The sequence below is a fragment of the Gekko japonicus genome, unplaced genomic scaffold, assembly GCF_001447785.1.
Source record: "Gekko japonicus isolate JY-2015 unplaced genomic scaffold, Gekko_japonicus_V1.1 scaffold1291, whole genome shotgun sequence".
NCBI lineage: Eukaryota > Metazoa > Chordata > Lepidosauria > Squamata > Gekkonidae > Gekko > Gekko japonicus.
The window spans coordinates 413,383-440,782 of record NW_015172043.1 but is presented as its reverse complement, the minus strand read 5'-3'; the positions used below and the strand labels follow the sequence as shown (position 1 = coordinate 440,782).

The 27,400-nt window shown below is 44.4% G+C and overlaps 1 protein-coding gene across 1 annotated transcript in view; it reads right to left on the bottom strand.

Annotated features, from left to right (window-relative positions):
* Positions 1 to 27,400, bottom strand: part of GUCY2C (guanylate cyclase 2C) — a 99,889-nt gene that overhangs the window by 62,039 nt on the left and 10,450 nt on the right. Inside the window, 8 exon segments of the mRNA XM_015420687.1 lie at positions 8,031 to 8,093; positions 9,149 to 9,254; positions 9,563 to 9,644; positions 16,351 to 16,462; positions 19,071 to 19,156; positions 20,031 to 20,166; positions 21,029 to 21,143; positions 25,421 to 25,517. Of these exon segments, the coding sequence (XP_015276173.1) occupies positions 8,031 to 8,093; positions 9,149 to 9,254; positions 9,563 to 9,644; positions 16,351 to 16,462; positions 19,071 to 19,156; positions 20,031 to 20,166; positions 21,029 to 21,143; positions 25,421 to 25,517 (797 nt within the window).

Sequence of the window (27,400 nt, the reverse complement as noted above, 5' to 3'; positions counted from 1 at the left end):
TAGCACAGCTAGATTAGGGACTGCCCACAATTTCAAATTATGCCCTTGTTGTCTCCTGATTGGCTCTTCTGGAGACTTCCTGTTGAGCTTCCTGTTGTTCTTTGTTCCTTTTACATCAATTAGACTGGTTAGATTAGGCTTTCTTTCTCTATGTTTTATAACAGTTTGTTCTTCTTTACTAAACCTACTTATTTTTCTCTAAACAGTCAGTGCTCCACTTCCTTTGCATATTTAAACTCTGCCAACAGGGTTATGGGCCCACTGTGAGCACTGCTGTAAAAAGGGAAGGTTTAGACAAACTGGTAGGCAAAAGAAGAAACTGCAAAATGGCTGCTTCCTGCACAGCTCAGTACCGCTACCTGCTAGACAGGCTGACAGATAGCAATTATCTCATTTGGAAGAAGAGAATGAAGAGCCATTTACTCGAGATGGGACTCTGGTACATCATTAGAGACTCCAGGCTAGAAGAAGAGAACTCAGCAAAGCAGAAATCCTGGGACAAGGATGACGAAAAAATGAGAGGTATCTTAATTAGGGGTCTATCAGATAGAGATGTTCTGAGAGTTATTCAGATACAGACAGAAAAGGCAGTCTGGAGTGAACTTGGAAGATTGTATGTTAATTCTTCTCTAAAGAGTCAACTATATATTCAAAAGAAACTATTTAGCATAAGAATGTCTGAGGAGAGCAATTTGAAAGCACACTTAGATAAAATGCTTGCTCTGAGTCAAGAGCTAAGGAGTGCTGGCAAAGAAAGTACAGATCAGGACTTGGTTGTCTTGATTTTAGTAAGTTCACCCAAGAACTATGAAAATACTGTTTGCCAATAGGAATCAAAAGGAAACCTCTCTCTTGCAAATGTAATTAATGAACTGGAGCAAGCATTCAAACACAACAGTTTGAGGAATCGAACAGAAAAGTTGAACAAAATCTTGACCAAATGGCTTTATATATAAATAATAAAAGTAAAATTAATTGTTACTCATGTAGAAAACAAGAACATATTTAAAAGGACTGCAGTGCTTTCAAACAGAAAGATGCTCCTCCAAGACACATAAAAAGGGAGAATTTGAAACAGCCACCACTAAAGAAATGCTTCATATTAACCAAAGGTGCAACCAAAAATAATACATGGTTCTTAGATATTGCATGCTCAATGCACATGAGTGGACATAGAGAATTCTTCGAAACTCTAAATTAAGAGAGAAAGGAAACACTAAGTGTGGCTAACAGAAGGTCGTGGCAGGGGGGTAGGATCTGGAACTATAAAATGCAGATTCCCAGATGGTAAAATCAGAGAAAATCCTTGTTGAGAACTGTTTATATGTACCACAACTAGCAAATATATTAATTTCAGTGAGAGTGCCTGCAAAATGAGGAATGGTGACCTCATTTGGGGGGGAAATACCTGATTAAACAAAATGAAGAGCTGATTGCAAAAGGGAGAGTGCATGGATATTTATATGCTTTAGACACATGCACACAAAGTGCAAACTTGACCAAAAGTTGCAACCATAAGAAACGCTTCTGGTTGTGGCATAGAAGATTAGGCCATAGAGATGATGATGCTATTGCCCTACCTGAGAACCAGAATCTTACAAAGGGCATGCAAATAAATAAATGCACAATTGAAAAGAACTGCATATATTGCATTCAAGCAAAAGGGACAAAAGACCAAGTATTAGCAAGCATCATAAACCTAAGCCAAACAAAGTGCCCTCTAGAGCTCATTCACAGCGATGATTGTGTCCAGTGAAAACAGCGACCCCTAGTGGAGACAAGTATATCTTAACTTTTATTGCCGATTTCTTGGCAATAAATATACAGTTACCTGGTTGATCAGGGAGCAGACTGAAGTATTAGAGAAACTGAAAGCATAAGTTGCGATGGTTAGAAACAGGTTCCAGAGGAAACTGCTGGTGATCCAAACTGACAATGGAGAAGAGTACATTGGACATGACATAAAAAGGTACTTGGCTGAACAAGGTTTAGGTCACCAACTCACTACTACTACGGAAAGAAACAACCGCTCCTCTATCAGAGATTTACTGGGAAGAAGCTATTGGAGGAGTTTGCCATCTTCTGGGCATGGAGCAGGGATCACTGGGGTTGTGGGAGGGAGGTGGTCCCTTCCAACACTATGATTCTATGATTCTAACGCAATCACTTATCTGCAGAACCATCTACCTACCTACAAAAGGTGCCAAAGGCATGCCATATGAACTATGGTATGGACAAAACCCTAGCATGAAGCATCTCAGAGTGTTTGGATCAAAAGCCGTTGCCTACATCCCCAAAGAAAAGCAGTCCGAGCTGGATTTAAAAACTGAGCAAGGTGTTTTCATTGGATACGCCTTGGGATGTAAGGGATACAGAATTCTTAACCCAAAGACACAAACCATAAAAATTTGCAATGTGGTCTTCATAGACAAAAAAGAAAAATTCAAAACAGCAGAAAATGTAGACATCACTTAATTTACCCTGATGGGACAAACTAAGGTACAAGAGCCAGAAGAAGTGCTTTTAAGCACTATGGATTGTGAAGATGATACACCAGGAGGACCTCAGGAACCAGAAGGGGATACAGGAGAACAGATCAGATGATCAACTAGGAAGTACTTCTTCATCCAAAGAGTGATTAACACATGGAATTCACTGCCACAGGAGGTGGCGGCAGCTACAAGCATGGATGGCTTCAAGAGGGAATTAGATAAACATATGGATCAAAGGTCCATCCGTGGCTAATAGCCACAAGGTATAGATAGGAACTCTGGGGCAAGTGATGTTCTGTGTTCTTGGTGCTTGGGAAGGCAACAGTGGGAGAGCTTCTAGTGTCCTGGCCCCACTGCTAGACCTCCTGATGGCACCTGGTATTTTTGGCCACTGTGTGACAGAGTGTTGGACTGGATGGGCCATTGGCCTGAACCAACATTGGCTTCTCTTATGTTCTTAGAACCAACAAAGGTGTACCACCAAGGAGACTCTCTTACATGACCAAAACAAAGACTGAGACTGAACCCTCTATGTGGGAAGACATAAACAAAATGCACACTGACCAAGCAGAAAAATGGAGGAAGACAGCAGAGGGAGAGAATAAATCTCTAATCAAGGATCAAAAAGGGGTATTTGCAGAATTTCCTCTGGAATGGAAGATGAAACACAAGTGGATTTTCTAAAAGAAGAAATTGTTGAACTAAAATATTGTTCCACTGAGAACATGATTGCAGATGTCCTTACCAAACCACTTCCTCATGATACATTTGAGATTCTACAAAGAAGAATGAATCTTGTGGACTAGCATAATAGACCTTGAGAAGGGGTGTTGGAATATGCAAGGTCTATAGTGCAGACTTATGGCGATCACCCTACAGGGGGACAGCTGAAGGACTGGTAGTTAGCACAACTAGATTAGGGACCACCCACAATTTCAAATTATATTGTTCCTGTCTCCTGACTGGCTCTTCTGGAGACTTCTTGCTCTGTAGAGTTTCCTGTTGCTCTTTGTTCCTGTTACAGCAGTTAGACTGGTTGGGTTTAGGCTTTCTCTGTATGTTCTATAACAGTTTGTTCTTTAATAAACCTACTTGTTTTTCTCTAGTGCTCTACTTCCTTTGCATATTTAAACTCTGCCAACATTTTTGACAGAAGCCAAGGCTTGAAGTCTAGCAATACTCTTGTGGTTGCCTAGCAACAGCCACTGAGGGCATCCATTTCTTAAAACAGGCACTCCTTTCATCATTTGGTGAGGTTTAACCTCCCACTTTTTGGGGTTAGATTTCATATTTTCCCTCTAGACACTCTAAATGACTGTGGTATGGAGCAGATGGTCACGGAACCTACCAGGGGAGAGGCGATCCTTGATTTGGTCCTAAGTAACACTCAAGACCTGGTGAGAGATGTAAAAGTGATTGCACCGCTTGGGAACAGTGATCATAATGTTGTTGAGTTCAACATTTGTACAAATAGGAAATTGGCCAAAAAGACTCACACAACCACTTTTAACTTTAAAAGGGGTAGTTTTTCTGATATGAGGGGACATGTGGGGAGGAAACTGAAGGGAAAAGTAGAAAGGGTCAAAACCATTGGGGAAGCTTGGAAACTATTTAAAACTACTATTCTAGAAGCTCAAAAAAAAAATATTCCTCAAATAAAATATATTCCGCAGGTTAGGAAAGGCACAAACAGGTATAAGAAAAAGCCTACATGGTTAACAAACAAAGTAATGGAAGCTGTAAAAGGTAAAAAGGATTCCTTTAAGCGGTGGAAAGCTAGTCACAGTGAGGCTGATAAAATGGAACACAGGCTATGGCAAATAAAATGCAAGTCTGTAGTCAGGCAGGCAAAAAGGGAATATGAGGAGCATATAGCAAAAAACGTAAAAACCAACAATAAAACTTCCTTCAAATACATTAGAAGCAGGAAACCAGCCAAGGAGGCAGGGGGGCCTTGGATGACCAAGGGGTAAAAGGAGTACTGAAGGATGATAGGGAAATGGCTGAGAAGCTAAATGCATTTTTTGCCTCCGTCTTCACTGTGGAAGATGAGAGGTGCTTGCCCACTCCAGAGCCGCTGAGTTCGGGAGGGGTGTTGAAAGACCTGAGTCAGATTGAGGTGACGAGAGAGGAGGTCCTAAAACTGATAAACAACTTAAAAACTGATAAATCACCAGGCCCAGATGGCATACATCCAAGAGTTCTGAAAGAACTCAATTGTGAACTTGTGGATCTCCTGACAAAAATATGTAATCTCTCCTTAAAATCAGCCTCCATTCCTGAGGACTGGAAGGTAGCTAATGTCACTCCCATCTTTAAAAAGGGTTCCAGAGGAGATCCGGGAAATTACAGGCCTGTCAGTCTGACGTCGATACCGGGTAAATTGGTGGAAACCATTATTAAGGAAAGAATTAGTAGGCACATAGATGAACAAAACCTATTGAGGCAGACTCAACATGGGTTCTGTAAGGGAAGATCTTGTCTCACTAACCTGTTAATGTTCTTTGAGGGGGTGAACAAACATGTGGACACTGAGGTCCCTGTCCTCCCCAGACTCCATCCCCAAATCTCTAGGAGTTTCCCAGCCTGGATCTGGCAACCCTACCCCCCCCATCCCCTGCCGGTGGCCAGGGGGGACCTGGCAACCCAGCAGTTCACCCAGGAAACTTTCCTGGGATCTTTACCCATCAAATGATTGGGGGGCAGCACTGGGGTGCTGCACCAGTGTAACTCTGACTTATGCTGGTGTATCTCTGAGTTGTGCCCGTGTAATGGCTGGTTGGCACCCTTAGAGCTCCCCTCCCCTTAGGATTGTAGTGTAGGTGTATATATATTTTACATCATCAAAGCAGTACTTGCAACAGTAGGGAATTATTCTCTGTGAATTAATTAAGCCTTTCCGTATTAGACAGATAACTCAGTGCTAGCCTCCCTGCTTAAGTCCATAGTAAATATACCCATTGACATTCATGTGAGGACAGAAACTCACCATTCTGATGTTTGTTATGCATATATATTAGGTATACAGTACTAATAGTAAATAGTGAGTCCTTGCATATGAACGAAAGAGCAACAGCCAAAGGGTTCTTAGCCCAGGGCTCACAGCCTGTGGCCTCTGTTTGGCAGAACCACCTCAGGATCAATGCTCCCTCTAAGCTGTGGAGCCTTGTGAGCAAAAATTCTACTTTGTGAGCTACTGGGCATTAGAGTTGTGAACAAGGTATTTGGCTACTGCATAAATTAGTTTGCTCTGGAGCCATCCTTCCTAAGCGAAGACAAAAATGTGTGAGCTAATAATAATATACTTTATTGTCATTGTACACAGTACAACGAAATTAAAGGTGCAATCATTTCAGTGATCTACAGCCATACTTGTATACACTCACACAACCATTCACAACCATCCCATAACTCCCTTAAGGTTCACATTGCAACCTAAACCACCAATGTCACCCAAATTCCAACTTCATGCAGCATTTAAAGCAATAATAGCTCTCGAATAAAAACTGTTTTTTAATCTGTTTTGTCCTTGTTTTAATTGTCCTATATCTTCTACCCGAAGGCAGCAGTTCAAACAAGGAGTGTTCAGGATGTGACAAATCCTGCAGAATGTTCTTTGCTTTTTTCAAGCATCGAGAACTATACAATTCCTCCAGGAACGGGAGAGGGCAGCCAATAATCTTCTGGGCTGTGATCATAACTCTCTGGAGTGCTTTCCTCTCCACAGCCGTACAGCTGGCAAACCAGGCACAGACGCAGTATGTTAAAAAGGGAATTAGATAAGCATATGGAGCAGAGGTCCATCAGTAGCTATTAGCCACAAGGTATAGATAGGGACTCTGGGGCAAGTGATGCTCTGTCATCTTGGTGCTTGGGGGCGGGGTCAACAGTGGGAGGGCTTCTAACGTCCTGGCCCCACTGGTGGACCTCCTGATGGCACTGGTATTTCTGGCCACTGTGTGATACAGAATGTTGGACTGGATGGGCCTTTGGCCTGATCCAACATTGGCAACTCTTATGTTCTTATGTTCTAACCTGAGGATTTTCTCAGGTTTGTAGTAGATCTGTCTTATCTGTCCATGACCCCAGTCTCTGGAAACAAGTATCCACAGGTAAGTCCACATTGAGAATTAGATATATTGATTCCCACTCATTCTTATTTAGCATAATCGGCAAAGAGTAAATGATCACTGATCTTTACAAGTGTTTTGTTACTACCTGTATTTTTAAAAGTTGCTCTTGCAAATCCTTTGCACATGTGTGTGTGCGTATGTGTTAAGTGCTGTTAAGCCCCTTCTGACTCATGGTGACCCTATGAATTAAATGCCCAAAATGTCCTATCATTAACAGCCTTGCACAGGTATTGCAAACTGAGGGCCATGGTTTCTTTGGTTGCACATGTGAGCAGGCAACAAAAGCAGATTTAAAAGTGTGTGACTAAAACACACTGTTAATCATCTATTACACTTCACACCAGATCAGGGTGCAGGTCCTCCAAACAGTATATATTGTGCTAGAGTAAGCCAGTGATTAATTGTGTCCATTTTTCAATATGAAGAACCTGCCAATGAATGGGACCTGAAAGGAAAACAAGGGCCATTTCCACATGAGGATTTTTCACTCAGTGGAGCACAGCAGGCCCCCACTTTGTTTAGCAGCTTTCACATTACACCAAGCATGGTTCATGGGGCTTCTGGGGCTTTCCATTCTATGCTGGACAAAGGAAAAACCCCTTTGCTCCAATTTAAGGGGGAATAGAAGAAGAGTAGGTTTTTATTCCCCCTCTTTTCTCTACCTTAAGGAGTCTCAAAGCATTTTATAATTTCCTTCCCTTTCTTTCCCCACAGCAGGCACTTTGTGAGGTAGGTGGGGCTGAGAGAGTTGTGAGAGAACTGTGACTGGCCCAAGGCTACTCCTCCATGTGAGGTAAAACCTGGTTCTCCAGATTAGAGTCTGCAGCTTATGACCACTACACCGTGTTGGCTCTCCATGCTACGGCTGCGGGTAGAACAGCCATATAAAAATTCTGACCACAGCCAGTGGGGGGGATCAGAGATTAGCATCATCTTCAAAATGCTGATGCTAAGCTCCATTCCCCCCTTCACTTCTTTAACAGGGCTTTTTTTCTTTAACAGCTGAGTGGCAGCCCATTTGTGAACCACCTCTCAGCTTTTTTTTGGGGGGGGGGGGTTTGCTGAGCTGCAGGAGGTCCCAGTCAGGTTCTCCTCATGTTAGCACTTTGCTGTTGATGTGATGGGAGCGGAGGGGGGTGGGGAGGGTGGCATCCGCAGGGAATGGCACAGGGTCAGTACAGTCTGAATGCTGCCCCTGCCTGCCACTCAACTTGCTTACTGCGGCTTCCACTGAGGGTGTGGAATTTCACACCCCTGTGTGGAACCAGCCAAGATTCCACCCCATTGTTAATCTGCTCAGCTTTGCAACCTACTAGGGATTTGTGTGAAACGGCACCTTGACATTTGCCTTGCAGAAGATCCCTTCCAGAGAGAACAAGGAAATCTGATGCTGGGGTAGACATACCTTCTTGTCATATTTCCCTTGACGCAGCCTCTGGAAGGTGTCACGCCTTTTGTCTTCATCAATCTGAGAAACAAAGAAGGCTCATTATATGCTGTGTGTACCAGGAAGCAAAACAGAATGCCCAACATGAGTGTTATCATGATGGCTTTGTGCATGAGGTATCAAGCCACGTGTGTTTCTCATTATTCTCATTGTTCATTGATCTATTTGTCTACACAGGCTACTTTTCTACTTTTAAAATGTCCCTTAAGTGACTCACAGTCCAAAAATTTTAACTCAAGACAGCACTTTTGTTGAGAGTGAGGAGGGGGAGAAGATTTATTGTATTTTCCAAGTACTTAAAGCACAGTGTTTCATACCTGGGAAAGTTGATACTTTCTCCAAATATTGCATTCAGCGCTACTATGATTGTTGCATGGAATGTGACAGTTTAAGAGTTGAGGACTTCTATTGGATATTATTTGGGATGGACTTAGTGAGAGATAAATTCTTCTCCCTTGAGTTTTGTTTTTATCTTAAATTTGGTTATGTTTAAGTGTGGAGGGGAGATCTATTTTTTAGAGGTTGTATATCCCCTCATTGCATAGTTTCTGTGTGGAAGTACCTGTAGAGAAATGGTGAAGAACTGCTCCCGCAGTGTACAACACTGCTAGTGGAATGCAATCTAATGATCTATTCCCCCAGTCCATGACATGCAGATGGAACACTGTGATCCTATCATAAAAAGTCATTTGTAGGAGTATCATGCAATGGCTCAAATGTGTTGGTGGCATGCTCTCACAGAAGATGTGAAAAGTGTATGAAATTCACTGGAAAGTGTATCACCCACATAACATAATGGCTTGCATTTTGATTAGTAATACTGTTGTGCAAACAGAAATCCAGTGAAACAGAACTGAAAGTCGTCTATTGCTTGCTTTACCATCACCTTTATGATAAAAAGACTGTTAATGGAGTTATTTTCATCCATGCAGAGCAGGAGAAATTAAGGGACTACAGAGCAGTCTCACAGGTAGCCTCTATGATTTCATGGTAACTGTTCCGTGTATAGAAGACAAGCACTACTCTATGTATTAAGCAAAGATAAATCTTTGCCTTGGATGGCTGCTTCCTCGTACCTTCAGACTGACATGGTTTGTCTCATTGGTCTCCAAAGGCAGGATCTTGTCAGGTGGTATGTGTGACCATCGTTTCTGCCGGATTTTATTGTCTCTTCTGTATTTTCTTTATGCAGATGTTGCGCATGTAAGACAGAGTCAGAGACAGACAGGGAGGAAGAAAGAGGGAGGGAGAGTGTATTGAGTAAAGGAATGCTTAATGCAAGATAGGTAAAACACAAAGGACACTAGCATTAGACAACAAATCGACTATAGGAGGCTTGATTAATTGGCAGAGCTGGGAGTGTCATAGTAAAAGTAATTTGCTCGGAAAAGCCTGTGAAGAGGAAAGGCTTTAGAAATGCAAACTTCGGAAATAACTGGGGGGGGGGGCATGCTCAAGAATGATAGAGGAAGAGGAATTCAGGATTGTACCTCAGCACCAGCAGAGCAATGATCAGAACCAGCACGACTGTCCCAGTAAGTGTGAAAACAGCTATAACCAAAATGTGTGGACCTGTGAAAGTGAAATGGGCAATCAGACAACCTCAAGAAGAATATTAAAGCAGATAGTGAATGAGAATAGAATAAGTTAGCACACACACTTAAAAATTACAGCGTTTAAGCAGTGGGAAATTTTAGGCTCTAGGTTAGTGGAGAATTTTACTGTTTGCATTCTTCTACCATGGGGTCGCGAGGAGTCGGACTCGACTGTGCGACTGAACAACAAAAATCAGACTTCCAAGGAGAAAACTTCCAAGCCTGAGCAATACTGTAATATCCTATCAGCCAAATCAAAGGAGTTTAGGCCATCTGAGGATCCTGAACTCAGTAAACAATTTTAGAGGATGGAATGTATTTATATGTACACTTCCTCTTTAATTGTTCCAGAAAGAGTTGGTTCTAGATCAAGCTTATCAGAACACGATTTCTGACCCCTGTGTGTTCTAGTCCATGAAAGGTAATGTGCCAGAAAATCAGTTTTTAAGCAGCCACAAGCCCTTCTGTGTTTTTGCTGTAACAGATGGATACAGCTACTCCTTTAGAACTGAGTGCATGATGTATCTTTTGGTCTCATTGGTTTAGAAGATTAGCTTGCTAGGATGCCTTTCTGCAAGCCACTACCCTTGTTACGATGAATTATAAGTAGTCTAAAGGGAGTAGTATAAAAAGGCTAAAATACAACTTGAACCTCTTTTGTTGTTTAAACGTTTAAGAACTATATAGTTTCCAGTTAATGCAATAGTGTAGACAAAAGCTGAGTGTCTTACATAAAGATAAGGTGAGCTCTTGTCCCACCTGTTTCTTGTCCCTGTTTTCAGAACCCACAAAGTACAGAGACACAAAGCAGAGAACTGATCTTTGTTGACAATCTAGCCCTAATGAAGTGCTCTAAGCTCCATTGCCAGTTCTTGCACCAACTACTTTACAACCTCTTGGCCTTTAATTTGTTTGGCATATATTTATGCCCTCTATCTACCTTTTCATTCAAGGCCCAGTCTTATGATCCCAATAATGTCATCCTTGTTCAAACATTCAGGCTCTCTGATCCTGCTAGGAGGGCAGGACACTGGGTTACCAATTAAAAAAATCAGTTAGCAAGCAAATGTATTTAGCAAATTACTGAGTGCTTTCCTGCCCTGCATCTTGGACTGAGTGACAGAAGGCTAAAATAGCTCCAAGCATACTTTAGACAATGCAAGGAATTTAAAAAGTGTAAAGACGTATTTATATAGCTGAGAGTCTGCTGCCCTCTAGTGATTATGATCATTCAAGAGACCTCACTTGCACACACGTTCTTCCCCACCCAACTTCTTTCTCCTCAATTTAAGGTAGAATCTTCAGCTTCACGGGTAGCAAATTGTTATTGTGGTATATGTAGCAGCAGTCATTATAATGACACTGCATTTCTGAATTTCAGATCATATGGGTGAAAGGACGGTTAATAACTTTTGAACCAGACAGGTACTGTGAAACTGAAACACTCTAGTCTTTACACACCAGAAGGGCTGGGGGCGGGGGGGGGGGGGGAGGTTGTAAAGCAATGATGAGTTTTATGGTTCATTTTAATTGAACATGTAGTTTGAGAAGAAATGTAATAACTTGTGCAGCCAGAAACAGAGCAACCACCCCAAGAGCCAAGGCATTTCATAATAACCAGATCAAATTGCACAGACAGAAAATTGTCCAGACAAATTGAGGAGTCATGCATTTGGAATCTGAAAAAAAAAATTAATTTAAAAAGAAAATATTTTTAAATTGCCAAACTGAAACCCTGCTGAAAGTACAGCTTCCTGGTCTGAGATTATGCACTCTTCCTATTAGGCACCATATTCATCGCCTGAACTATTATGTGTCTCCCACGTTGTAAACTGAGTCTTTCCCATTTCAAAATCTCAGTATTGTCGTTATACCACCAGTATAATTCATTCTTGCCACAAATGCTAGATATAAACAAACAATATAAAAATTAAGTTCTACAGCATTCATCTTGCCAACAATAAAAGCTGATCTGCAGCATGGGGGAACTTTTCTACAATTATATAATACATGAAATGGATACCAGGATAATATAGTTCAGTCTAAATCCAGCAATTAAATGTGTTCATTTGATTTAAACTTTATGATTTCATGAGCACTCAGAAGTAGGGTTGCCGGCTCTGTGTTGTGAAGGGGAGGAATTACAATGGGGTATAATAAGAACATAAGAACATAAGAGACGCCAATGTTGGATCAGGCCAAAGGCCCATCCAGTCCAACACTCTGTATCACACAGTGGCCAGAAATACCAGTGCCATCAGGAGGTCCACCAGTGGGACCAGGACATAAGAAGCCCTCCCACTGTTGACCCCCCCAAGCACCAAGAAGACAGAGCATCACTTGCCCCAGAGTCCCTATCTATACCTTGTGGCTAATAGCCACTGATGGACCTCTGCTCCATATGCTTATCTAATTCCCTTTTGAAGCCGTCCATGCTTATAGCCGCCACCACTTCCTGTGGCGGTGAATTCCATGTGTTAATCACTCTTTGGGTGAAGAAGTACTTCCTTTTATCCATTCTAACCTGACTGCTGAGCAATTTCATGGAGTGCCCACGAGTTCTTGTATTGTGTACCTCTTTCTCTAACTGCTCTATCCCATGCATAATCTTATAAACCTCAATCATGTGGAGGGGCTGAGAGAGCTCTTTCCAGAACTGTCCTTTCAAGGACAGCCCTGACAAAACTATGGCTATCCAGCAGGTGCAAGTGGAGGAATGGGGAATCAAACCTGGTTCTCCCAGATTAGAGTCTGCACACTTAGCCACTACACCAAACTGGGAAGGGAAGGGAAGGGGAGGGAAGGATGGAAGGGGGCTTGCAGAAGTGGGGATATACCCAAGAACCATGCAGGGAGGGGGTATTCTCCCACCTTTGCTTCCCTCCCTCCCTTCTTTCTCTTCCTTTCTCTCCTCAACCCAATTCCCCCTTCTTTCTCTCTCTCTCTCTCTCTCTGCCCCCAAGCTAGGGTTGCCAGCTCCAGGTTGGGAAATCCCTGGATATTTGGGGGGTGGAGCCTGGTGAGAGTGGAATTTGGGGAGGGGAGGGACCTCAGAGTCCACCCTCCAAAGCAGCCATGTTCTCCAAGGGAACTGACAATATCCAGGTGTCACCTGGAGGTTGGCAACACTATCCCAAACATAAATATTAACACACAATTTCTCTTCCTGGTTCATGCCTGCTGTTTCAGATGTTCACAATGTGAGTGCAGAGTGCCCAGGCTTCTCCACCTCCTCCCCGCTTCTCCTTTAAGGCCTGTGCTGAGCCTCAGGTGAGAGTGCAAAGCAGAGCAGGCAAGCTGGCTAGCTGAGTGAAGTCGGGCACAGGAGAGGGGGAGAGGGAGAGACAGAGAGACAGAGAGACAGAGAGAGAGAGCAAGCGGCAACAGTAACTGTATTAGGTCACTTCTCGTCAGGAGAGGCAGACAGGCAGGCAGCGCTGGACTGGGGAAGGCAGCTTCGAGTCTCTGCTCCCCACCGTCTCTGCTCTTGCTCTGTAGTCCGGCTGGACCGGAGTCAGGGTCGCAGAGTGTGTGGGGGCCCCTCCAACCCAGATTCTCCCCCCTCCTCCCCCTTCTCAGGTCTGTGTTCCACATTTCTTTCCCTGCGTGCACTTACTTGCTTCTCCCCCCTTTGATTCCTGAGACCCTGTGTTTCTTTGTTATTGAGTACCGTGAGGGAGGGGGAGAGAAGGCTCTTTATATGCCGCGGGAACAGCAGCCTTGGAAGCCTCTGCCCGAACGGAGTCCCCCTATACAATCAGAGATCTGAGGGGCAATGACGGTTACTGAGGTGGCGAGGTGGATGGCTGGAGCCACGAGCGCTTGTCCTCGCGCCTCCAACAGCTGCTCTTGGCGTTCTTAGCGCGGTGCGTGCAGCCGCACAGCTTCCCTTGGGCTCCTGAGTGTTCTACTGGGGATCTGTAAGTAGATCAGCCATTTGACTTATTTGGGGGGATTTAAGTATCCCCTGCATACTTTTTTAAAAATGTAAGATTTTTCTGCACTCCTGGGGACTGCCCCAAGAGTGCTGCAAGATCTCTTTGCCCCCTAGGTGCCCCAGATCTGCGGGAATAAGTATCCGCACACACTGGGGACCCTTCGCTATTAGATATATAGATAGTAGATTGGTTCGTTGAGTGGTGGATTCTCGTGACTAAGATGCATATTAGCATTTTATGTATATAAGCTGAAATATAATATAATAATTTTAAAAAAAGAATATCTGACTGGTTTATTTCAAGAGTTCTCAAAGGGAACAATCCCTGTAAACATTGGTGGAGAATCCCAGTTACCCCCTCTCCTTCTGTCTCCTTTACAGCTAATTTCCCCCAATTAAACTGGAGACTGCCTCTTTGGGTAACGAGAGGGCATGTAATGTGAACATGAGTACAAGTACCTAAAGTTGTAAAACACTAGCTCCAGGGTCTCTGAAACATTATTAAAAATACACAAAGTGAGAGCCCAAGGCATACTTAGATAGATTGTGGACTGAATTGCCAGAGACTGTATAGCTCTGACAGAGGAGGAATCAGGACATCTTATCTTGAGAATCTTTCATTTAAAACCTAAATAGTTGCTTCTAGTCCTCTTGCTAGGAGTAAATATTTTATCATGTGATCACTCTAAAATCCAAATGCTTTCTCAAGTACAACCATTATTGCTTCGTAACACAGCCACAAAGTGTTTCCATAGTAACAATTGTGCATTCAGCTTTCTCAGCCTAGGAGGATAGCAATGCCATCCCAAGCAGAGCTACACCCTTCTAGGCCCGTTGACTTCAATAGACTTAGAAGGGTTCAACTCTACTTAGGACTGCACTGTAAAGGTATGACTGGTAGGGCTGCCAAGTCCCCCCGGGGGGCAGAAATCCCCCCACCCCTGAGGCCCGTTCCCCAACGCCGGGGGATAGGGCCCCGGGGGGAACCCTGCCCCAGCGTACACGTCACAGGGAAGTGACGTTATGATGCCGGGCACGCTGGGGGCGGGGCCACGGCCATACAATGGAAAACTCTATGGTTTTCCCTTGTATGGTCATGGCCCCGCCCCCAGCGTGCCCGGCGTCATGACGTCACTTCCCTGTGACGTGCACACGTCGCGCGCACGCTTTGCACGCGTGCACACCAGGAGCCACCCCAGAGTCCCCCGCCAGCAAGTTAAGTCGGACTTGGCAACCCTAATGACTGGTGTAAATTAGTAAGTCATTATCCTATGCAATAATAGCAAGCAAGCTTCACAAAGTTATTGCTAATTCAGAACGGAAGCACCTGTAAAAAATTTTATGAAGGGAAAATAGCAACACTGCAGCATCATACCCAAACCTGATAAATGAAAATAAAAATATGCTTGTAACAGGTCTGTTTTCATACTAAGAATCACCTTAAAAGACCCACAGACTTATACTTTACTAAAGGCTCTTCTCTGTCTGCTATATGTTAAATACCTATATGCAATAGCTAGTCTTACATTGTTTTAAAAGTCAATAAGGTGAAGAGTCAGACTCGACTGTGCAACCGAACAGCAACAACAAAGCTGTTTAGTCTTTAGATTAAAGATACACTTATGTACTGAATAGTTGCACTGGCTGTCCATTTGTTTCCAGGCACAATTCAGAGCATGGGTTCTCAAGGCCCTAAATGGTTTTGGACCAGGATACCCAAGAACTACTTTCTCCCATAAAGTCCAGCCCACCAGCTAAGGGCCTCCTCACAAACTCTGCTCTCTGTGCTCCTGCTTTCAGAGGCAAAGTAAGGGGTGATTGGAGACAGGGATTCTTCAGTGGTGACACCTTGCGGTGGCCCCTTGCCCCTTTCCCTTTCAGGCTCGTCTGGCACCTACCTCGCTCTCATTTAGGTGCCAGGCCAAAACCTTTCTTTTTACTCAGGCTTTTAATTATGTGATTGATCTTTCAAATTGTTTTTTCAGTCTACTTCTAGTCTAATAAATGTTATATGAGACTAGTTCAAGATGCTCAACATTTTATGCTGTTTTTATGCTCCATCTGAATTTTCAATCTCGATTTTAAAAGTTTGTTGATTTTTAATGAGTTTGTGCTCTTCTATGTTTTTATTGTATTTTACTTTATAAGCCACCTCAAGCAGATTCTTTAGAGAGAGAGTACAGGAATTTTCTAAATAAATAAACATATACTACAAAAACATAACTGCCTGGATTATGGTATCAAAATACAGTTCAAAATACAGCACAGCAGTTGCTGTAGACAAAATGGAAGGCTGTCTGCAGCATGGCGCCTTAATGTTAGCATTCAGTTACACGGCTCTGTGCTAGAAGCAAGGTACATCCATTCCCCATTCACCGAGTTACCTTGGGGGAGAACTGAACCCTGAAGAATGACATCACTAACAATTTATAGCAAAATTCACAAGGCCTCCCAGGGCCAAATCAGTAACAGTGACTTTACCAGGGACAGGTAGCAGAAAATAGGGACTGTACTTGGTAAGTAGGAACAGCTGGAGCATATGCAGTAGCACTTCCACCCTTCTGTATATTTTTTGAAAACTGTGACCTCAGGAGATAGTTCCATTAGGAGTAGTGCTTCCCACTGCATAGCCAAACTGAGTTGAAATTGGGCCAGATATTCAAAAGGAGAAATGAAAAGTTGGGTTAAGTTACCAGTTCTTACTACCCTCCCAGTGGGATGCAAAGTCCAAAACTTATCGTCTCACCACGACTAGGAGTATCATTAGGCAGGGTATGTTTTTTCCAATGGAAAGATGGCTTGTCTGCCTTTGGCGTTGTCTTATTCAGATGAGTGTCAAACTGAAGGAGGGTCTTATACTAGAATGAGAAAGGAGAGGAAAGGTTAATTTGTTTTTTCCACTGGATAACTACACTGAGTGACAATAAAACAAAGGGTGTGATCATACGAGCAGTTTGGCCTGACATAGCCACCTCTCTCCTCCAGATTAAATGAGTGTGGTCACACAGCCACATCAGGCATTCTCCAGGCATACTCACCCCATCATAAGATGACTTGGAGCCAGGCCCATAGCTACCCAAGGGTCCATGGGGCCCGGTCCCCCCTGCGGTTTTTATGGGCCCCTCCCCAATCCTCAGCTCTCCCCCGTTTCTGCCCTCAGCCCAGTAGCCGGTGACTCTGCGCCACCCGCTACTGCTCCTGGGTGCCTGTCTCCCTCATTCCTGGTGCCAGCACCCACTTTCCCTGGCACATCTTTGCTGCTCCGCAGAGCAGGGCTCGTCCTGCAGCTCCCCAAAATGGCTCCTCAAGGGCTCTCTGCTGCTTGCCAGCCCGCCGATGCCCTGGAGAGCCCCACAGCCCGTCCGAGGAGGCGATGACCCACTGAGTGAGAGAGGGAAGGACAAAGAGCCAGCCAACCTGCATGGCTGCCCGCTCTGGGGAAAGAGTCTGGAAGGCCCTGGGAGGAACTGCGGGAGGCTGACAGCTGGTGCTGGGGAGCTGAGCGAGGAACCGAGGGAGTGGAATCCTCACTCCCTGGATTTCTCTGAAGCACGCACCATGGTCACCCATTTCAGCACTGGTTCTCTTGTTAGTAGGGCTATGAGTTACACAGGGGACTGATCTGCCCTTGCAGGGGGGTGGGGAGGGAAGCTGCAGCTACTGGGCATTACCCTGGAGCCTGGGTGTGTATGCAGGGCTGCCTTAGGGGTTCCACCAATTAAATCAAAGTTAATTTAATTACCTTTGATTTAATTGGCTGGTGGGCCCCCCCAGGCCCCGTCCCCCAAAACTCTTTGCTTGGAGCTGGGTGAAGCTCCACATCACAAGTGGTATTTTCAGTTCCCTGCACACTTGGTTCCCTGCACATCCCTGCATATGAACACGGGGGAGCGAGCACAAAATGGATTGGCAGTCTGAACCTGCAGATCCTCTTCTGCCACTGGGGTGTGAGTCTTTTGGAGTTTCTGCCTATATATGCGTGAGCACATAAGTGCATGTGCATGCACATGAGCACATATGCACACACAAGAGCACACATGCACATGCCTGAGCTCATATGCACCCACCTGTATTTTAAAAAATGAAAAGGCAGTGTGTTCTGTGGCTGAGACTTGACCAGGGGACAGCCATGGGGGTAACCCACAGTAGGGTGTGCTGTCTGAATGATATGGCCCCACAATATTTAAAACCGGTACAATTACAGGCGGCCGCGGCGCCATATCATGCCAAGCCGCCAGTGTGATCACACCCAAAGACTAATCACTTTAGCCCAGAGCTTTTTTTGTAGAAAAAGCCTTGCAGGAATTCATTAGCATAATAGGCCACACCCAACAGCAGAAACTCATTAGCATATTAGGCCACATCCCATGCCTTCCCTTGGTTTGCCCAGGTGCCCTGCGGCTGTGGGGAGCCCAGGCAAGCACCCCCTTGAAGGGAAGGGAAGTAAAGGCAGTTTAAACTGCCTTCCCTTGGCTTGCCTGGGCGCTCCACGGCAGAGGTTTTGGCTGTAGTCGGCGTGGCCAACTCTGAAGCCAGCCAGAACTCCGTTCCTGTGCGTTCCTGCCCCAAAATAGCCCTGCTTTAGCCACTTTCTCTATACTTTTCTTAGCTTAGTCCTGCATTCTCTCTTTCTCTACCATATTGTCTCTAGCTTTGCTATCCTTGCTTAAAATAAGGGCACAGAACCTCAAGCTCTGTAACATTCTAAACTCTATTCATGTATTAAGTCTTGAGGGGGGCTTTTTATTTTAAAAAAAGCTTTTTAATATATGGTTTTATTCCTTATGAGGTTGTCCTTCATCTGTAGTATCTTGCTTTCATTGGCTGTCACTATACTCATGCTAGTGAGTAACAGCAATATCCCATTCTGTGCCCACGGAATGGCAGGAACAGGATTAGCCTTGCTGCAGCAGGAACAGTTGATTTAAAAAATAAATATACATATTCGCTATTGATAAAAGGACCATACAGCTCCAAAATATTATTTTTTGGCAAAAATGTGAGGAAAGCTTTTTGGAATCCTATGTATGTTACAAAATGGTGTGGATAGGCTGGAAAGGGCCTTCTTCTGTGCCACCATGGGTACCATCCAACAGCTGCCCTTGACACCATTGAACCACTTTCCCCACACCAAAAGCCCTGGAATGGTCCTTTGGGGCAGGAACAATCGTTTACTTGCATCTTCAACAAGAAGTACAATTGCTGTTAAAACAACTTCTCCCCACAACACTAATACTGCCGTCAGACAGTGCCATTTGATTGCTCCTCTACTCACGTGGTACTCTTGGCAGAAGACAGTATCTATTGAAGATACTTTCATTATTTATGGATCCATTTTTGACTCTTATTTTCTCGCTGCATTTCAGCATAGACATTTTCTGCCTCTCTCATATATGAAATTAATTGCTGCTCTCCCCCATCCCAACATGTCTCCTCATGGAACAGCTTCCTTAGGGCTATGCTTACTTCATAATTATCCACAGACGTATACATAAGTGTGAAATTGACATCAATATCCCCGGAGTCATCAAGGATTACAGGACCCAGTACACCTGTAGAAAAACAGAAACTTCTACTGATAACAGCCTGGTCAATTTCCCTGAAAATAACATTAAATAAGAAGAACAAATAATGAGGAAAGGCACAGTTTCTTGGAGCTACCTTCCATCTCACCTTGTATTCAACATGTGAAGATATAACATAGTCATACTTTTGCAGCCTGACCAATCAGTTGCAGCTTTGCCTTTTGCTTGGGGTGGAGGAGGCAGGCCTGCGAGATCTTCCAAGTCTGACCCTGTTGATTCTCCTGAATCTTTTTGATGCTAATGATCATGGTATTCTTCTGGACAACCTGGCATTGACCTTTGAAGCCCCATATGGCTTGGAGCCAGTATACTTTAAAAACCACCTGCTCTCATATGAATCTACCTGACCACTCTGGTTGCCTTCAGAGGTGCTGCTTCAGGTGGCCCTGCCATCTGAGGCTAGATGGGCAGCAACCCAAGAATGGGCCTTCTTGGTTATGGCACTAAAACTCTGGAACTCCCTTCCTAAGGAGATTTGTCTGAATCCCTCTATGATTGTCTTCTGCCAGCGGGCAAATACTTTTTTGTCTGACTATCCCTCATTCTCATTGACCCTTCGCTGTTCGTGTGTTTCTGTCTTTATGTGTTTATATGTTTTATTTAATTATATTAAAGTATTTTATATACATATATTTTAATCTGTATTTTAAACATTGTTTTGATTATTTGCTGCCTGGGGACCCCAAATTACAAAGGTGGCATACAATCTTTTAAAATAAACATTTAAGGGTATTCCATATTTTAATGCACTGTAAGTATGAATGTTTCATTCTGATGGGATGAAAAGCTTTTAGAGAGTTGTCTTTCAATGGATAATAGAAAAAGAACTACATTTAGTTACCTGGAAATGTGACACTCCGGAAGTGTTCAATGAAATCTCCAGCAGAAAAGTCCTTTTGTGTGAGAAGAAGTTTCTTTAAGGCATGTCCAAAGAGCAAAATAGCATCCAAATAACCAATAAGGTAGTCATCATTCAGCTGCAAGAGATGGGAAAAGCAAGTAATTGACTGAAGACATGGAGAATTTAGGTTCCTTTTGGTGAAACTTCCTGAGGGCCATGTGAAACCCTTGCTTCTGCAAAATGCAGCAGACTACTGCACTTGATATTTCCCTGGAAGAGGGCGATTAGAAATTCTAAACAAAACAAGTTCTCTCTCTTGCATAAACCTTTATTGGCATAACACAGCAACAAGGAGAACAATGAAACAAATAAAAAATAGAACAAAATTACACCAAGCTGCACCAACAAGGGATCATTTTTAAACTTCTCGGAAATAATAAACTCAGTTGAGAATATAACAAGTTCGTAGGTGTGTACATATCTCTTTCCACCCCCTGCACGCTGGGGCAGAACAGCTTGTGGCCAGGCTTAAGAGGGCCTCCTAAGAATCTGAATTCTGAGTTCTATCAGCAATCTATATTTGATTGAACTGCCTCATCTAAATCAATTTGGTGGTGGTGGGGGTTTTGCATGACACCCATTGCTGGTGCAGAATGGCTGAGCAGAAAGATACATTGTGACACTTTTTGCCTATGCATGTCAAAATTACCTCCCCGCACTCATGCCTGTTTGAAAAGCCCTAGCAAATGAAATGTTTAAATTGGTTCCACAGTGTCAGTTTCTTTCCTTGCAGAAAACCATACAGATAACCACTTAAGAAAGAAAGGGAGAATTTAAGATGGGAACAAGTGAGAACTTACAGCATAGATGGGCTTTACACACATATTTTACTTCCACTTGGTGTCCTTTGTCTTTTAATTTAAAGATAGAAATTACTCTTGTAGCTGTGGCACTGTTCTGAGAATATGAGTGAAGGAATAACTGTAAAAGTAAATTACCAAGACGGACTCATTGGAACCCACAGGAGCCAAGGTAGTGTTCAGGGGTGGCAGCGTCAGGACAAGAACATTCCGCATAGAAAAGGATGAAGAGTTATTTTCAAAGTACTTATTACTGTGGAGGAAAGCACAAATGCCCCACAGGGCAATGAGGACCAAGGGCACCAGAAACAACAACATACAGCCGAGAGAGTGATACCTTCCTAACTGTTGATTAGCAGGTGTGGTAGTGCAATCAGAATAATTTTTATATATCACGGGTCTCTTCTCACTGGGATTACTTTGGTTCCTAGAACTCACATCTCCCCTATGGTAGCAACCCCTATATTTTGCTTAATAGAAATGTAACACTACAGTGGCAAGGATGGATTATATGAATTGCTGAGGCAGCAAAGCCCTCATAAGGTAATAATTTAGGCATGGTGACAATTTCTCACAGTGTTCTGAAATGCCACAGTCATGTTGTAAGACAGCTGCTCCTGCAAAGCTGTATTCCATGGCCATGTAGTCACTACATCAGTCACTACTGTAGTTGTTTATCTGAATCCAAACTTGATCTCTTCAGACAGAATTTGGTGCACTCCGGTCCTGCTACCCATAGCTGTCTGAAATAGCATAGTCTAGGGAAAGCTTTATCACTTGATACTTTCGATTGTAGAAGCTGGGTCAGACATGAATTTTAAAAAATTCTTGTACTAGTTTCATCACCTCAGTTCTTTGTCTGAATCCATTGTTAGTCCAAGCCTCCCCTTGCAACGTGAAGGATGATATCCCGGCCAGGTTAGGGCCAAAGGTGGCATAGGGCAAGCCTAGCCCTCTCTGTGTGTGCAAAGCCAAGAAGCCCAGACATGTGCTCAGGACCGTCACTCCGACTCCTTCAGCCATCAAGCTCAGATACAGCCAGCATGTAGCTGTCATCATGAAAGGACAATGCCTTAGTTTCATCACTTCAAAAGGTATGTGTCATACCGGCATTCCAGCTCTATGTCTCACAATCGAACCTCCGGACTTTGCCTTCGATACTGGGACTACCCCAGCCATAGTCTATTGTCGTCATTGTTCCTGTGCTAGACTAGCCATTAATAGAGCCAACACTATACAACTGCCCAGTGCCTTACTAACAAAGGCATCCCTTCTCTTGTCCAAAACCCCTTTTGAGCCCTCATCGGCCATCATGGTTTATTCTGGACAGGGGTCATTTCGTAGAAAAAGAGCTAGGGGAACTCATTAGCATAACTCATTAGCATATGCCACACCCCCTGACATCACCAGAAGTGTGTCATAAGGCCACACCCCCTGACATCACCGGAAGTGTGTCATAAGGCCACACACCCCGCCCCCAACGGTCCCAGCCGCTGCTGCCGGCCTTGCAGCTCCACTGCCGAGCCCCATGAGGGGCCCGGCGGTGGACCTGCAAGGCCGGCAGGAGTGCAAGGAAGCCCCGCGAAGGCCCTACCTGGCCCCAGGCAGGCAGGGATGGGGAGAGGCAGGGAGGAAGCAACTTACCCACCCTCTTCTCCTGCCTCCTCCTGGCTGAATGAGGGCCGGAAGCGGGGCGGCCGGAAGCAGGGGGCGGGGCTTCGTCATGTGCCCCGCCCCCCGTACCTAACCCGGGGGAACTGTGTTCCCCCGCGTTCCTCCCCGAAATGACCTCTGATTCTGGACCATTTCCCTATTGTCCCCCTTTGGCCCGAAGGCACAATTTTCCTATATCTGGGTTCCAATCTCAGCCATCTTTGGTTCAGTCTCCTGGGACATGTACCAGCTGGATCCCCCATCTCTTTTGGGTCTTCACAGATGTGCTTGCCAGCCAAGCCATCTGTTTTTCACCGTGGACTCTTCTCTTTGGAAGGTAACTATAACCCCATCAACACTTTGCCCTCTTTCATCTCTGATCTCTTAAGATCGCTTCACCCCTTTATTTCTTAGCTGGTGTGCATGTGTGTGCATGATATTTTTACCAATTAGCTGAATGTATTAGGGATGTTTTCTTAATAAATTTCCAAAAGAGATTTCCTTTCTGTTTTATGTGCAGCTCCTAGAGGGTTCTGACTCTGGTATTGTTGGAGTACGATCCCTAGCATGAGCACCCATTTAAGCAAATGGTCTCTTGGCTTATTTCCTCCATTATAATTCAAGTAGAGGCCCAGTGTTGTGACTAACACCATCCTGCAGCCATGAAATAAGTTAGCACGTTAATATATTTCAACCTTAACTCTGTATGTAATACTGTCAATTTGCAGATTTGTTGTAAAGATTGCTTCAAATTATATCTGAAACATTTTGATATTTTTGTGGTAGAAAGTGCTGGCAAATCCCAGCTGAATTATGGTGACCCTGTAGGGTTTTGAAGGCAAGAGATGTTCAGAGGTGGTTTGCCATTGCCTGCCTCCGTGTCACAACCCTGGTATTCTTTGGAGGGCTTCCATCCAAATACTAGCCAGGGCCAACCCTGCTTAGCTTCCAAAATCTGACGCTATCCAGGTCACTGTTTTTGAGACTTACATAAATATTATTACAATCTGATCTCAGATATTTGTCTCCACATTACTTTTTATCATAAAGATCCTCAAAAACCGTTGTAAACACAAGCTGGCCAGACTCCTGTGCGAACTAATGCTACAGAAATTTCAAATTCCAACATGCTACTCCATCACGAAAACCGGGGTATAGAATCATAGAATCATAGAGTTGGAATGGATCTCCAGGGTCATCTAGTCCAACCCCCTGCACAATGCAGGAAATTCACAAATACCTACACACACACACACAGAGTGACCGCTGTTCCACTCCCACAAGATGACAAAAACCCTCCAGGATCTCCAGTCAAATTGGCTTGGAGAAAAATTGCTTCCTGTAGTGTTGGACTAGGATCTGGGAAATCCAGGTTCAAACGCCCACCCATGCCATGGAAGCTTGCTGGGTGACCTTGGGCCAGTCACATTACTCTCAGCCTAGCCCTAACCTGGATAACCCCAGGATAGTTCCAGAAGCTAAGCAGGGCTGATGTAGAAGCAGGCAAATGGCAAACCACCTCCAAATGTCTCTTGCCTTGAAAGCCCTACAGGGTCGCCATAAGTCAGCAAAAAATAAGATTCCATCACACAACTCGTATTCTGAGCAGGCACTTGGAGGGCTTCAATTCTCTATTCTGAAGCCCAAGAGATGACCATCCCAAACATCTACAAGGCATTTTTGAGAACTAGGAATCTGCCTTTGTACTAACTTTTACTAATTGTCCCTAGCCAAAGCATCACAAAATAGTGATCGCAAGCTTCACCAGAGTGGGTGACACACTACCTCCTCCCAAAGAAGGTGCCCTCATCCTCCGTTGCTTCCAAAGGACTAGAGAATCTTTGCAGTAGGAACTGAAGAGGGGCATTTTTGCACCCCAGCAGAACCAGTGCAATGTACAGAGTACCCAGCATAATATTAACAAAGGTTTGCTACTATGCTACTCTTAAATACTTTCTGTCACAAAGCAGGATAAAGATGAGAAGGTCTTGAGACCAAGAACTGAAAATAAATGGGGGGGCCACAGAAAAATTAGGTGAAGGGAGACAGAAATGAATGAGAAACTTGTGGAAAAGAGGGAGAGAAATTAAGAGAGGGAAAGATTGTTCTATCTTGCGGCAACAATCTAACTACTGCTTGGCGATATCTGGCTGAGCTGGGTGAAAGGAAAGGGAGAGAGAAAGGCTAGACTATTGGAGAAAATGACCTGCTGGCTAGCAATTATTGTAGCAGCTATCAGCACAATCTGTTAAGGAAGTTTGCTTGAGTTTTGGAGAAAAGAGAAGCTTAGCCAATCCTAGAGCTTTCTGCTATGCTCAGACTTCCCTTTACCCCTAGTGGCTACAGTCAGAACTGCATTTTAAAAACAAAAGGGAAGACATTTGGCTGGATGCAGCAGGACAATGCTGGCTTCAACGGCCCCCTTCAAGGGCCCTGCCCCCTTGGTCCACCACTGGAAAGGACATTAATGCATACCAGTGAGAGTAGTCTACGTGCAATGTGCAGATTCTACAAATCTCAATTTTTGTTTTTGCTTTGAAAGCAAGATCCTTGCCCTGATGGCCACAACCATATATGTGAAAGTGTGTGGCAATATCTCAGCAGCCAATAGGTTAGGGGCTGGGTGAGCAAGAGTGAAGCTTCAGTGATCTCCATTGCTGTCTGTCCCTCTCTATAGATGAAACGAACCAGTTTCTAAAATGCAAATATATACTAATCATCATGATATGCATAATTTATACAGGGTACAAAATTTTGGTTGTCTTGGCACAGTATTTTAATGGGTGTTTAAAAATTTAAATGTATGTTTAGCTCTGGATATAGCTATTGGAAGAAACTTTCTTTTAATTATTTTGATTTGTTTCCACTTTGTTTTACCTGTGAAGATCTACCAGGATAATAACTATGTCCTCATCCACCTCTCCTTTCTCTAAGTTATTTTCGATGTCCTTTAGGGTACCACACATGATGATCACTGCAAGTTAGAACAGCAGAGACTGTATTAAAGCAGAGCCATGCTGGTAAAGGCATTTGTGATTCCAGAAAAAAATCTAGTAGAAGATATAGCTCAGGATCACAAGTTGAATCATACGAGCTGCATATACAGAATGGTACAAAAATGCATCCCACTATGGCAGCAGAAACAAGTGGGGTGAGTTGGGGTAAGACCTGGGTCCCCACACATCTGGTCTCATTCAATTTGCTGCTGCTGCTTCCCTCACCCCTGCTCTCCTCCTTCGCTCTTCTGCATGTATGGGAAAGTGCAGTGCAACACTGATTATGCCAGTCCACCTGCAAGTAGGAAGTCCTTCCCTCTCTCTTTCTCAGCCCAGGCATGCTGTAAGGATGCAGCATGGCTAATCTGGACCAGGGAATGTGCCCTTTAAAGGACTAAAAGGGGAGGGGGCACAGTATGTAGCCCTGAGCGGCGCCATGCCGTTTTGAAAACAGAACTTGGCTTCACTCCTTCTCCGTACTGGCTTTGGTTGAAGTATCCAAATGCATGCTCCACCCACAGCCACCCCACAGTTCCAGATCAAAGAGGGTTTATTTTTTTATCTGGTTTAAAACGGAAATCCCTGGGAAGCCCACAGGACATGATCCAAGTAACCATGGTCTTGTGTAGACATTCCTTTTAAATAAAATGGGTTTCCTGGAGCAGCTTGTAGTCTGGAGCTTTAGAGCATCCCCATGGGGATTTTCCTTTGTGTAAACTTAGCTTGTTCCAAAATGTTGTCCGTTTTGAAAAGTTTATTTTCTAAACTCGTGGGCACTCCATGAAATTGCTGAGCGGTCGGGTTAGAACGGATAAAAGAAAGTACTTCTTCACCCAAAGAGTGATTAACACTTGGAATTCACTGCCACAGGAAATGGTGGCGGCTACAAGCATGGACGTCTTCAAAAGGGAATTAGATAGGCATATGGAGCAGAGGTCCATCAGTGGCTATTAGCCACTAGGTATAGATAGGGACTCTGGGGCAAGTGATGCTCTGTCATCTTGGTGCTTTGGGGGGTCAACAGTGGGATGGCTTCTAATGTCCTGGCCCCACTGGTGGACCTCCTGATGGCACTGGTATTTCTGGCCACTGTGTGATACAGAGTGTTGGACTGGATGGGCCTTTGGCCTGATCCAACATTTGCATCTCTTATGTTCTTATATTCTAACCCTGAGCTGTAAGCCCTATTAGCAGGGGTGGACTGGGAAGCAATATCAGACCTGGAAAGGACCCCACCGAAGCCTGCCCCCCACCCAATGGAAGGGGGAAAGAGCAAATGACAGCTCCCTCACTGCTGTGGTGAGCAAGCCAGCTGCCCTGCCTCATTGCCAGGCAGGGGAGCCACCATGAGCAACCCAGTTGCATAGGCCCCATGTGCGGTGGGCAAGCGGCTACCTCTGTCACTCACATGCCCAGCATGGGGTCAGGGCAGCTGGCTCACTAATCATGGTGGTTTGCCTGTCCTGCATGAGGCTGGGACAGATGGTTCACTCACCACCACTGCAGCTCACCCACCCCAGATGGTAGGGTTGGCATTCCCCCAGTGGGGGCAGGGGTTTACTCACTTTCAGGGGCTCTAATCCACTACCCCTGAGCCAGCCAGTGGGGGGAACCCTGCCCCCCAAAAGCCCTGTTCGCAACTACATGCCCTGTGCAATGACGTCACCTGGAGGTGACATTATTGTGCAGGGCACTTTGTGAGGGAGACACTAACGTTTGAGAAAAAACTCTATGGTTACCATAGAGTTTTCCCTTAAATGATAGAGCATCCTCCTGTATCATGTCCTGTGTGATGATGTCACTTCTGGGTGATGTCATTGTGGTGTGTGCACTTTGCGTGTGTGCCAAAAACTCCAGGGGA